This window comes from Chelonia mydas, chromosome 1, assembly GCF_015237465.2.
Source record: "Chelonia mydas isolate rCheMyd1 chromosome 1, rCheMyd1.pri.v2, whole genome shotgun sequence".
NCBI classification, from domain to species: Eukaryota; Metazoa; Chordata; order Testudines; family Cheloniidae; genus Chelonia; species Chelonia mydas.
Window position 1 is genome coordinate 12,376,080 of NC_057849.1, and position 13,276 is coordinate 12,389,355.

General features: G+C 42.4%; 1 protein-coding gene across 3 annotated transcripts in view; it reads left to right on the top strand.

Annotated features, from left to right (window-relative positions):
• RAB6A (RAB6A, member RAS oncogene family) overlaps positions 1 to 13,276 on the top strand; it is a 99,946-nt gene that overhangs the window by 63,882 nt on the left and 22,788 nt on the right. The window contains exons 3-7 of one of the 3 annotated variants that reach the window (XM_037880192.2): positions 2,682 to 2,735; positions 4,666 to 4,771; positions 7,126 to 7,237; positions 8,672 to 8,765; positions 9,513 to 11,193. In XM_037880192.2, coding sequence (XP_037736120.1) covers positions 2,682 to 2,735; positions 4,666 to 4,771; positions 7,126 to 7,237; positions 8,672 to 8,765; positions 9,513 to 9,539 — 393 coding nt within the window. In that variant the 3' untranslated portion in view covers positions 9,540 to 11,193. Of the gene's footprint in view, positions 1 to 2,681; positions 2,736 to 4,494; positions 4,601 to 4,665; positions 4,772 to 7,125; positions 7,238 to 8,671; positions 8,766 to 9,512; positions 11,194 to 13,276 lie in introns of those variants that run through there. The other 2 variants (XM_037880072.2, XM_037880120.2) reach the window with 2 other exon arrangements.

The window sequence follows — 13,276 nt, forward strand, 5'->3', positions numbered from 1 at the left end:
TATTATTTATTATTATTTATTATTATATGGCTAGAACTGTGTGGCTGTCCAAATTTGGCTCCTCTGACTCTGCTCAGTGTGTCAATATCAAATTTTCATACTTATGAAGATCTACACAGCGTAATGTTGTTTCCTATCCGTTGAGTAGGAGATACTGCAGATACAGTGTCAGGCTAATGGGAGACCACTCAATCTGGGATGCAGAGAGAGTTGTGTTGCTTCTGACCTGCTTTAATGAAGATGGAAACTTTCATGCGTAAAGGACATTTCACTTAAAAATCCTACAAGCCGTATACCCAGCCTTCACCCTGGCATTACCTGCCTTTATTGAGGAGGCATTAGGGCATGAAGGAGTCTCCATACTTAATACCTTGTGGGGAGATATGTTGCTTTAGGCACACTGGCATTCCTACCACGGTTACAACTTGAGGTCTTCTACATACCTCCTTTTTGGGGTAGGAAAGGCTAATAAAGACTTCATACCACACAACCACAGTTCCGTCCTCTTACTTAGAAGAATCAAAGTGGAGAAAGGAGTAGAGAACCTTTTGGGTTATCAAGTCCATCCCTCAGCCGGGACCGCTGATCCTCTTTGTTCAGTGTGAAGTTCCCCTAATGATGACCCCCTCATGTCTTTGAGCTAGTCCAAGGAATTACTTTTATTAAGATACCTGTTGGAGGTGGATTAGTGGCATATGAATCTTGCTGGTATATGACAGCTGGGTCCAGATGTTGAGGGACCTTTCCAAATTAAATGCTCTTAAAGCCTCCACAGCATCAGACATTGTTACATTATGACTTGTTTCGACTGGGGAAATTTCCCCAAAATTGCAAATCAGACTCACTTGAGCTGCTGTTGTACAGGAAGCTCTGGCACACAGCAGCTGGGACAGTCTTCTGTTTGAGCTCAACCTCCTTTTTACTAAACCCGTTGTAAAAACTCTGCTAGTCACCAGGATGGTGTCTTTACTGTGGCTCCAGCTGGATCAGTGGGAATTTTTGGTGTGACCCAGGGTTGTGTGGTGCAAGATCTTAAGGCTTTTATCTATTAAATATTGTTTAATTGAACAAGGAAATCCATAAGATATCAGGGAGAATGGAAACTTTCTTGAGGCAAACTTTAATGTAGCTTTATCAAAACCTTGTAGCTTGTTTAGCAGTGGAAGGGAAATGTTTCAATGTACCAGTCGACTGAGTCCCCCAATATGTATATTTCAGGAGTTCTCAAACTTCATTGCACTGCAACCCTCTTCTGACAACAAAAATAACACATGACCCCCAGGAGAGGGGACTGAAGCGTGAGCCCACCCAATCCCCACCACCCCAGACTGCGGGGCCAAAACTGAAGCCCAAGGGTTTCATCCTCGGGCAGGGGGCCTGTAACCTGAGCCTCACTGCCCCTGGCTATAGCTGAAGTCTGGGCCCCAGGCGGTGGGGCTCGGGCTTCGGCCCTGGGCCCCAGGTGGTCTAACACCAGCCCTGGCAACCCCATTAAAATGGCGTCATGATCCACTTTGGGGTCCCAACCCACAGTTTGAGAACCGCTGGTATATTTCATCTGCTCACCTCTAAACTTTGGGATCCTTTCCAGTTCTTGATGTTGGAAATGCTTTTGGGTCATCAGCATTTGGGAAATCAACCTTGTCTCTTTCATATACCTTCCTCTGGCTTCCTCCCAAGACACTGGCTTTCTCTAGTCAGGAAAAGTCTTGTGCGTCAAACACTGCAGCTAGCAGCAGAGGGAAACTGAGTTGGATCATGCAATGCTAGTCAGTTTCCTTTTGCAGCTGTCTGGTTGCATGAATACCACCCACTAGGTTGTCCCCCAACCTATTGGGAAGCGTGGCAAAGAGACGGTAGAATGCCTACAATAAAAAGGATCTGGTGGTACAGAAGCATTTTTGGAATAAGGGTTCCCCTGACTTTTAGGATCAAGCCTTCTTACCGTAACTTGAGGAAGACTAGACCCTTAATGGTTTTGTTTCAGTTGATACCAGATTGCTGGGACTCAGCTTGTCTTCCTGGCTTCATTGATACCATTTAATGGCACTGCCATATCAAGGGTCACTCTGTTAAAGCCATGGTAGTGTTGTTAGCCCCAGTCCCAGGTCAGTCATACACCTGCAATACACAAAGCTGCAGTACTGAGTTTCCCAATCCTGCAGTAAATATTCAATGCAGCATCACCAAGAGAATGAAGACTTGGGATCAGTGCTACACGGGCTGTTTTTAACACTGTTTCTCCCTTTCCCCCACATTTTGGTTCAGATGGTGTCAGGATTTCTGTTGCTATGCTCCAGTAATGTCTAAAGGCACAAAGAAAACCCTGCTGCTCTATGCGTGTCTGTGGAATAAATGACCGAAGTTGTGTACAAACTGGTTAACTTAATTAAAAACGTGCCCTTTTTATGCTGTAATCTTATGCTACTAATAGGCACTAATTTTGCCAATATCTTTCACCTTATTTAGGTATGTACTTAAGAGTCTTGAGGCTTAAAGTGGAAAAAGCCTAACCTGTATCATGCATTCAAATCCCACTGAAGGAAAGCGCTATCCCATAAGTATGGCCCTCCAATCAGCTTGTACCAGTTCTAGTCTGGCATGACAATTATTGAATACCCTTGAGAGAAACAGATAACACCTGTTCCTTTTTTTAATTGAAATCTGACATATTTTTACAGGCAACAATTGGCATTGACTTTTTATCGAAAACCATGTACCTGGAGGATCGAACAGTGAGTAAGATTTTGCATGATTTTCTGTAGTCGCTTGGAAAGAATCTGCTATTCTTGGTATTTTTTTTGTAATCTGTCATAATGTGAGCATGCTTCAGAGTTCTGAAGTGGTCTGGAGGTCTAGAAGTAAACCATCCTGCTACCATGCAGAAGATCAGTGTTTGACTCAGGCTTGGTCCCTTGCTTCTAGGCTGTGCTGTGGAAGCAATGTAGGGAAATGAGTGTTTGCCTCTTGAGGTTTTTCACAAGTTTTGAAAGAGGCCATGTTCAGTCATTCTTGATTTGAATGGTCAACGTGATGCAGAATGTGGGGAGTAAAGGAGGAAAAGTGCATGGCTGGGGGAAGGTTTTAAAGAGTCTGCTGTTAGATGGGGTTTTGGAAAAGGGGCACCCCCAAAAGTTCTTAATATGTGGCTGGGGGCTGAATATAAATTGGATCATGACTAGAACTGCCAGCCTGTAACTCAGCAGGGTTTAACTTGTCATTTTAAACAGAATATGTATAACTCATAAAGATATGCATGTTTACTCTGTTTAGCGCAGTACTGTCTCTGAAATTAAGCCAGTGTTCCACAAAAATGAACACCATGGTCCAAAATTAGCTCACATCCTTAATAAATGGGGTATATATTTGTAGAACATAAATTGCATAACTCTGCACAAGCTGATGGTATTGGGTAAATGCACAATAGATGTGATTGCATTTTAAGTGATCTGACAAATTAGCATGCTCTTTCTAAAGCAGTTCAGGCCCTTAGATGTTTTTATATAGATGTATGCTGGTTTATAGAGCATCTTGTATTTTCTTTCAGAATTGAAGTGGTAAGAGAATTTCATCCTTGTCATCAGTGTTTCTCTGTTACTTTGCATTATGGCTAAACCTTACATGCAGCTGAATGACTAGCATTCATCCTCTTTGAAAAAGCATGATGTTAGCCGCTCCAGTGGCTTGGCAGCAGCTGGAAGACTTGCATTTAGAAGTGGTCTTAAATGTGATTCTTCCAACCCCCTTGTCATACAGATCTCTGTGGTAGTGACGCATTTGGGCCCCAGGAAGAATGGCAGCAGAGCATGAATGCCTTCTGTGGGTGGATGTGCAGATTGGCACTTGCCTCAGGTTTCCTGCTCGCCCTCTCTGGCTGGAAAACTCAGCCATCCTATTGCCCACCCTCTAGAAGTGGGAAGGGGCTTTTGAAATACAAAGAGGTGGGAAGTGAGTGTGAAATATAGATTCCTCTGGACTCCTTTCTAGATCAGTTTAGGTAAAGAATATACTACCTTTAGGCTATGTGTACACTACCGCCTATGTCGGCAAAATTTATGTTGCTCAGGGGAGTGAATATTCTACCCCGGAGCAACATAAATTACACTGACACAAGCACTAGTGTGCACAGCGCTGTCAGCAGAAGAGCTTTTCCCGCCGATATAGCTTATGCCGATCATGGGAGTGGTATTTTTATGCTGATGGGAGAGTTCTCTCCCGTTGGCGTAGAGCATCTTCACCACACACATTGCAAAGGCACAGCTGTGCCGCTGCAGAGCTGTAAGTGTAGAGATGGCCTTAGATACCACTGGGGGTGGGAGGGTGCGACAAGGAGAGGCAGTTCGCTACTGCTCCCAGTCCCAAACAATCTCCTGCATGAGTTATATTTTTATTTAGCTTTTTAAAAAGCCAATAAAATAAAATTTACTCTTTATTTTTAGTGGCAGTTTGGCTTTTTTTTTTTTTTTTTTTTTTTAATTTTCTCCCATCCCACAGATCAGGTTGCAGCTGTGGGATACTGCGGGTCAGGAACGTTTCCGTAGCCTCATTCCCAGTTACATCCGTGACTCTGCTGCTGCTGTAGTAGTTTACGATATCACAAGTAGGTATTTTGCACTGGGTTTGACCTTTTCTTATTTTTCTTGCTTGTTTGACTGATTTTGTTAGGTACGGTTGCAATTATGGGACACAGCAGGTCAAGAGCGGTTCAGGAGCTTGATTCCTAGCTACATTCGTGACTCCACTGTTGCAGTTGTTGTTTATGATATCACAAGTGAGTGGGGGGAATTCTGCATTTCTGATACTCTGCTCTGTCGTTCTCTAGCCTAGCTCTGCATGTCCTATCACACTCATGTGGTTGTTCTTCATACTGGCATGAACAGTGTTTCCTTTTACTGTCGTCAAGTTTTTGAAACCAGACACTTCTGATCACAGCTGTTTGTAGTAATGTATAAATGGACTTATGAATCTCCCTTGCTGAAAGAATACATTTATGACCCTTTCCTATCACATGGTTTGTCCCAAAGCCCTGAGCACTGGCTGGCCTAGTCTCATCTGCTCTTCTTTTGGGTACCATCTCCATCTTTGACTTGGTCTCAAACACCTGAATCACTTGCTTGCATATCTTTGAATTTCCAAATTAGAGCTTTCCCATTGAGGCCATTTGAGAACTGCAGCTTGCTTCATTCCATTGTCCCCAAAATCTGGGTGTGGGCTGGGGAAGGACATGCCATCTTTTTACCTTAATCGGTCACTTTCATTTTCTGGTATTTAAAGCTCCATGACTCAGGATTTAGCCTTTTAATAATGTAGTCTTTCATTTCATAATAAGGTATATACACTTTTGAGGACTAAAATGTTAGTGCTTTTTCACCTCCACCCTGAAGACTGGTTCAAAAGGCCAGAACAACCCTCATTTATTGGCTTTTAATTTTTAAAGAGCAATAATTTTGTTAAAGGAGAATTAAACCTTCAGAAGTTTTTTCCATTTTAAATCAGTAGGGACTGGATTAAATAGTCTGATTCTACCCAAATCCAAACAGGGCTTATCCTTTTATTCATAAATACTCTAGTAGATTATACCAAGAATAAGGGCTTCCCTTGTAAACTTATTTAATTGTTATAAATAAACATTTTAAATTGAGCTAAAATTGCATGATAGCTGTGAATTTTGGACTTCTCTTCTGACCTCGTGATTATTGCTAAGTACTAAAGCAAAGCTTTATGCCATTAAGTTGCTGGCAAGTCTTAACCATCTAAGACTTACAGTATTTCATTGTACCATTACAAAGCCAACAGTTACCACAGAGATCTCCTTATTTAAGTGTAGGCAAATACTTTGGCATCTCAGATACATTTCGGTGATCGTAGCTTTTGTATGTTAACTGTTAAATTGAATGGTACTGCAGTTGATATTATTGTTAGGAACACAGCTTTGCAAACAAGGTTATTGTATATTCATTAGTTAATGCCTATTTCCTAGAATCTTGTTTTGCAGCTTAGATGTTCATTACCTATTCTTCTAAAGCTGCTGGAATCTGGAAGGGGCTTTTAGTTAGAAAAGTGCCAAAGGATCCTTTTATGTATGTTTTTATGTAAATAGTTCTGAACTTCTTTTGAGGTCAGTGATCAACCCAACAAGGGTGGCTAGTAATTATATAAGCCAAATATTCCTAGGAGAACAAGCCTAAAACTAGTGATCACAAAATGAGTAAGCAACACAGTATATAATTGCTGATAAACGCTTTTTAAAAGCCTTGAAACAGTAGGGCCCTCTTACCAATGCGCATATTCAGTATTTTTCAAGTCATGAGTAGTACAGATTAAATAGCAAAGTTATTATGCCCCCATTCCGTATATAAAATACGTTCAACTACAGCCTGGTGTAAGTGTCTACACTACAGTGGAGCCCCCGCCGATGTAAGTTGCCAACTAAATTGACTTAACTCCACCTCTGTGAGAGCTGTAGCACTTATGTTGATGTAGTAGGGCGACGCAGTGTCTGTGTAGACACTGCGTTACTTACATCACCTGTTGGCTCCCAGCCCCGTGTGGGTCTGACAGCCAGAGCCCTCACCACCCTAGCATTGACAACCTGAGCTGTCAGCACCAGGGCTGCGGGGCTCCAGCGGTCAGTGCCTCACAATGCCCTACTTCAGTCTGTGGAAACTCCTGGTGAGAGATGAGCACCACTGACAGAAGGAGCGTGGTGTGAATGTGAACCTCCACTTTAATTACTGCGGTGGCTGTACATTGACTCAGTTTTGTAGTGTAGACAAGCCCTTAGTTCAATAAAGTAAAATAATAACAGTTCTTTAAAAGTAATGATAAAAAAACTCTTCATAATTTGCACTCTGATACTAAAAGTCCATTTATAATTGGATAGATGAAGTTCAATTGCAGGTGCATTTAAAGCCAAAGGGTAAAATCCAAGACCCACTGAAATAAATAACAAAACTCCCATTGACTTCATTGGGGTCAGGATTGCATCCATTGATTCTACATAGCCCTAATGTAGCAATTACCAGAGAATGTGAGGCTTTTATTCAAGATTTATGGCTGTATTGGCAGTGATCTGGGAAGAACATTTTACAGTGACACTCATCTTTGTCCACTCTTTCTTACTAGATGTAAACTCATTCCAGCAAACCACAAAATGGATTGATGATGTCAGAACGGAAAGGGGCAGTGATGTCATCATTATGCTAGTGGGAAATAAAACAGATCTAGCAGATAAGAGGTATGGAGAAATAATTCTTCTTAATTATATGGCCAATCTGCTGTTGATTTCGCGGAGAAAGCTCTGTTTAAAGTGATTCTATTATTTTTGGCCCAAAATCTAGTTTGTTTAAATTATGCTGAAGCCAGATGTGAATAGAAATTTCTTGATTTAAAAAAAAAAAAAAAAAAAATCAGTTGACACTTTATTTAAACATTTCCTGGCTTGAGAGTGAGCCCACAGGACAGCATTGTGTGTAAGAACCAGAACCAGCATTATCCAGGAGAACCAGGAAGTGAAATTAACCAATCTCGCGTCAGTGTCCAAGCTGAATGAAATATAAAGAGTCAATAGCATCAGTGAAGGAGTAAACTAGATTTAAAACATTTGTTTAATAATCTAGGTTTAGGTGACTAATTTAAATGTAGGTGACTAATTTAAATGATTATCTTGAATATTCCTTTAAACATTAGTTTGTTTTTAATGTTAAGATTAAAATCAAAACTATATTTAGAATTTTGTTTAAAAGAGCAGCTTCTGTTGAACGGAGTGATTTTTCTCTCTCCTGCCCCCATTGTCATACCTACTGTAATTTTTTAGGGGTAAGTTTTTTCGGACACACTAATACAAAGTTGCACTGGCATTTGGACATTCTGCTGCCTTGCTACAGTGGATTTATGCTAATCTCTCCATTCAAAGTGGTACAAAATAGTGTCTTTTTAAAACATAAACACATAATGGCAGTATGTCCTTCTGAACATGACAATATTCTAGCAACAGACTTGGTTAAAGTGTAAATTTCATAACATTAGCTTTCTATGTGTCATAAATGGTGTATCATAAACTTGAGTTCAGGGAGAAGCTGGGTATATGTTGAGGACTTTAGGATATTTGTTTGGAAGATCTTTAGCTCCTTTCAACAAAATAGTTTTTAGTTGATTTAACTTAAATATTTTAAAAGTAGTTTTTTGATACTTTCAGGTTACATACAATTATTTTGAAAAAAGTTAAATAACCATATTAAGGTTTAGCTAAACAGGGCAATAATCGCTAGTTAGCGCAACGTAAGAGCACTAATTCTTATCAAGCCATACAAGTGTTGTTTCCTGGCAAGAAATTTAGGAAATGGCCAGTGGCCACCTTGGCTTTATTACTGAAAAGCCAGAGAATCATAGAAACATAGGGGCTGGAAGGGATCTTGAGAGGTCATCTCGTCCATCCGCCACATGCTGAGGCAGGATTGAGTATACGTAGGCCATTCCTGGCAGGTGCACTGTAGAAGCCCAGCTTGTATTCTGAAATGTTGTGCCCTTCCTCTGGTGGTGACTGGAGACCGTACCTGGCAGGTATAACTACATGTGTGCTGGGACTGGGGGGACATCTCTTGGGCTGGAGGCAAAACCCTAATTGTCAGGATAGTCCTCTCTTTTGCTCTAATGTTTTTCTTTTCCCCAGGCAAGTGTCCATTGAGGAGGGAGAGAGGAAAGCCAAAGAGCTGAATGTAATGTTCATTGAAACTAGTGCGAAAGCAGGATACAATGTAAAACAGGTAAGTGACATGGGGCAGTGTGTACTGTGCACTCAGTCTGCTGGCATATTTTTACATCCTGTGATGAACCAGGGTACAGCATGTTCCATGGTAGTGGAGATAAGCAAATTGGCCAAGGACTCTAGAGGAACATCCACTCTTCAGTCCGCAGACAGCACTTCTGGGGGGTTTTTAGCTGTCATTTGAAAGACCCACCTGTAGTAAATTGCTTGAAACCTCATTTATTCACTTTGAAAGGGTGGATGATTTGTCTGGGGTTGGAACCATAGGACTCTGGGTATTCAAAAGCTGATTGGACTAGCTGGAATGGTTGAAAGTGTGGGAAGTCTGGGGTCTCTGACCCTGATTTGCTCTGGGACTGTGGACAAGTCAGTCTGACTACATTTCACCATGGGCAAAACAGGAAGAATAATTAAGCTTCACCAATGATAGTTATTTGGAAGACACTATAAGTGTGAATGATCATTCTCTGACCTCCAGCTCATCCCCTCCAACTATGGAGTGATAGACTTTCAAGTTGGGAAAGGTAATCTAACAGCTTTCTGCAATGCTGCAGCATTCAGTTTTATGTTGCAAGATGAGTTTCTGCCTTTTAAATGCTGAACTGCCAAATGAAGTTCTTTCTGCCTGGTCTATTGAAGATAAATTTTCCATTTGGCAAATAGCTAATCAGCCTAAGCAGTAAACAGCACTAACCTTGTGTTTACATGCAATAACATCCTTTTTTGTTTTTTCCTGCCCATGTAGGCAAATATCCGTAATTGCAGAATGTGAACAAAGGGCTAGAGCCACTCATGTTCACTCAGAGGCAAGAGCGAAGATGGCGTATGGTGACACAATTGCTTTATTGACTTGGCATTTCTCGAATATTGCCTATTGCCTCTAAGATACTTGACAAACAGTCCCATGGTGAAGGGCAGTGAGTTGTTAAAAGATGTAGAACTCTCCTGTTGAGACATCTAGGAATAAAACTGCAAAGCAGCTAATGTATGAAGCGCAGAATAATCAATGTGCGTTAATAATCGTATAACCCTATTGTATCAACTTACTGCACAATTATATACTCTAGTCTTGTATACACTCTGTATCCAAATTAATGTGTCAAATACTAAATGCCCCCTGCACACCAAACGGTAACTTATTACATAATCTTATACTGGAGGTTAGCTTGCTACATGATTTCAGTGTTAAAAACATGGTAAGAAATCAAGCTGTGCTGCTATATTTCAAATCTCTGGTTTCACGCGGTCTTGTCAAACACAAAATGCTTAAGTAAAGTAGAATATAAGTGACCATGCAGGGGTCGAACAAACATCATTCAGCAAACAGAGTTTGGCTTCCAACCAAAGGCTCAAAGGAGATTGTACAGGAAGCGTTGAATATTCTGAAGTGGTTATTTAGGAAGGGGCTGCCTATTGGAGGATGCAGGTTTCACTGCTAATGAAGAATGGTGGTGACCACTGACTTTTTCTTGTGTGTGGTGTGGTGGTGGGGGGGATGGGGATCCTCTGGACATACCCAATTTATACTCACCTCAAGGTTACTGTGACTCCCTGTCCAGGCTAGGAAGACAGCATATGTCTCCAAGAGCTAGCTAACTAGCTGTGTTGGAGAGGGACATCTGGGTCCTCAGTGCAGTTATGATAACTCAGAGAAGCCATTGGATAAATAAGTCTTTTACAGCATGTGTCTGGGCTTCATCTGGGCATAGATCTTGCATGAACAAATGACACAAGGTGCAACTAAAATATGCACTTAATGAGGTGACCACAGTGTATGTCATTAAGATGGTGGTAGATCCATTTAATGCATTATGTGAGGGCAAGCTTTAGCTTTTTGTACTGTTCAGAAACTTTACTGATGGGATTGTCAGCACAAAGGCTAATTCTCCAGTTGTAGCCCCTTCCCTGAAAGAGAATTTTAAGAAACATATCAAAGATTCTGTGCAATCAAATGCTTTTAATTTCTTAATTGCAAGACAATTTGTAAAACTAACAATTTTTGTTCTATTTTCTGAAAAAGAAGATTCAAAGGATCATCATCAATAGGATGTTTCTTTAAACTATTGAATAAACTAAAGATTTTGGGATGCAGCGGAGTTTTTGTTTAGTATTGTATTCAGCAAATCACAGTGGGTGGTTTTAAATCACTGGAGGCTGTTGCATGGCATTGGGTGCCATCATAATACAGATTAATAATTCATACACTTGTCAAATCTTCATGTGGAAATGGACAGAGGAAAGCTTTAGTGAGCTGTAGCTATAAGTGAAGTTAGTATAAGCAAGTACACTCAGATGGGCACTTGACAAGAACTTAGGCCTGGTCTACACTACGAGTTTAGGTCGAATTTAGCAGCAGTATCTCGATTTAACCCTGCACCCGTCCACACAACGAAGCCCTTTTTTTCAACTTAAAGGGCTCTTAAAATCAATTTCTTTACTCCGCCGCCGACGATGGGATTAGCGCTGAAATCAGCCTTGCCTGGTCAAATTTGGGGTACTGTGGATGCAATTCGACGGTATTGGCCTCCCGGGAGCTATCCCAGAGTGCTCAGTTGTGACCGCTCTGGACAGCACTCTCAACTCAGATGCACTGGCTTGATATACAGGAAAAGGCCCACAAATTTTTGAATCTCATTTCCTGTTTGGCCAGCATGGCGAGCTCAGCTGCACAGGTCACCATGCAGAGCTCATCATCACAGGAGACCGTGCAGTCCCAGAACTGTCAAAGAGCTCCAGCATGGACCGAACAGGAGGTACAGGGTCTGATCGCTGTACAGGGAGACGAATCCGTGCTGGCAGAACTCCGTTCGAAAAGACAAAATGCCAAAATATTTGAAAAAATCTCCAATGGCATGAAGGACAGACGCTATAACAAGGACCTGCAGCAGTGCCACGTGAAAATTAAGGAGCTCAGGCAAGCCTACCAAAAAACCAGAGAGGCAAATGGCTGCTCTGGTTCAGAGCCCCAGACATGCCGCTTCTATGCATGCCATTCTAGGGGGTGCAGCCACCACTACCCCAACCCTGTGCTTTGACGCTGTCCAAGGAGTGGGAGGCAACGGAAGCGGGTTCTGGGGGCAAGGAAGATGAGGAGGAGGTTGTAGATAGCTCACAGCAAGGAAGCGGAGAAACCTGTTTCCCCAACAGCCAGGATCTGTTTCTCACCTTGAACCTGGCCCCCTGAACCCACCCAACGTGGGCTCCCGGACCCTGAACGCGGAGAAGGGACCTCTGGTGAGTGTACCTTTGTAAATTTTATATATGGTTTAAAAGCAAGAGTGTTTAATGATTAATTTGCCCTGGCATTTGCGGCTAGTACAGCTACTGGAAAAGTCTATTAACCTGTCTGGGGATGGAGTGGAAGTCCTCCAGGGACATCTCCATAAAGCTCTCCTGGATGTACTAACAAAGTCTTTGCAAAAGATTTCTGGGGAGGGCAGCCTTATTCCGTTCTCCATGGTAGAACACTTTTTACCACGCCAGGCCAGTAGCACGTAGTTGGGAATCATTGCAGAACAAAGCATTGCAGCGTATGGTCCCGGTGTTTGCTGGCATTCAAACAACATCCATTCTTTATCTCTCTGTGTTACCCTCAGGAGAGTGATATTACTCATGGTCACGTGGTTGAAAGAGGGTGGTTTTAGTAAGCGGACATTCAGAGGTGCCTGTTCCTGCTGGGCTGTTTGCCTGTGGCTGAACAGAAATCATCCCTGCTGTTAGCCATGCGGTGGGGGGAGGGGTGAAGCCATCATCCCAGAGAATTTGGAGGGGGAGGGGCTAGTTGGATTTCTGCGGCACGTGAACCCGGAAACCTCAGCCCCTCCTTTTAAATGGCCAACCCAACGGCTACTTCATATGGGAAATGAGGGCGCTGCTGTTTGAAACCAGTCCCACTTGTTATGAAGGTTAAAGAACCCAAAAGACTGTGGCTTACCATGGCTGCCTGCAAGCTGAATTCTGCTGCCTGGTCCTGCGTGTGTGATCTCTCTCACCAAACCAGCATACCCCAATAAGAGGCAAAATGCAACCTTGTAATGAAAGCACATGTGCTATGTAATGTTAACAGCAAGTTTCACTGTGAAGGAGTGTACCCATTGTTCTATAAAATGTCTCTTAACTACCACTCTCTCTTTTTTTTCCTCCACCAGCTGCATATGTTTCTCCTTCCCAGGGGCTAGCGAAGATTAGAAGGCGAAAAAAACGCACTCGTGATGAAACGTTCATGTTCTCTGACCTCATGCTGTCCTCCCACACTGACAGCACAGCAAAATACATGGAGGCAGGCAATCTCAGAGTGCAGGAAAACACAATATGACCGCGAGGAGAGGTGGCAGGCTGAAGATGGTAGGTGGCGTCAGCTTGCTGAAAGAAGGCAGGAGTCAATGCTCAGGCTGCTGGAGGATCAAACTCATATGCTGCAGTGTATGGTTGAGCTGCAGGAAAGGCAGCAGGAGCACAGACCACCGCTACAGCCCCTGTGTAACCAACCGCCTTCCTCCCCAAGTTCCA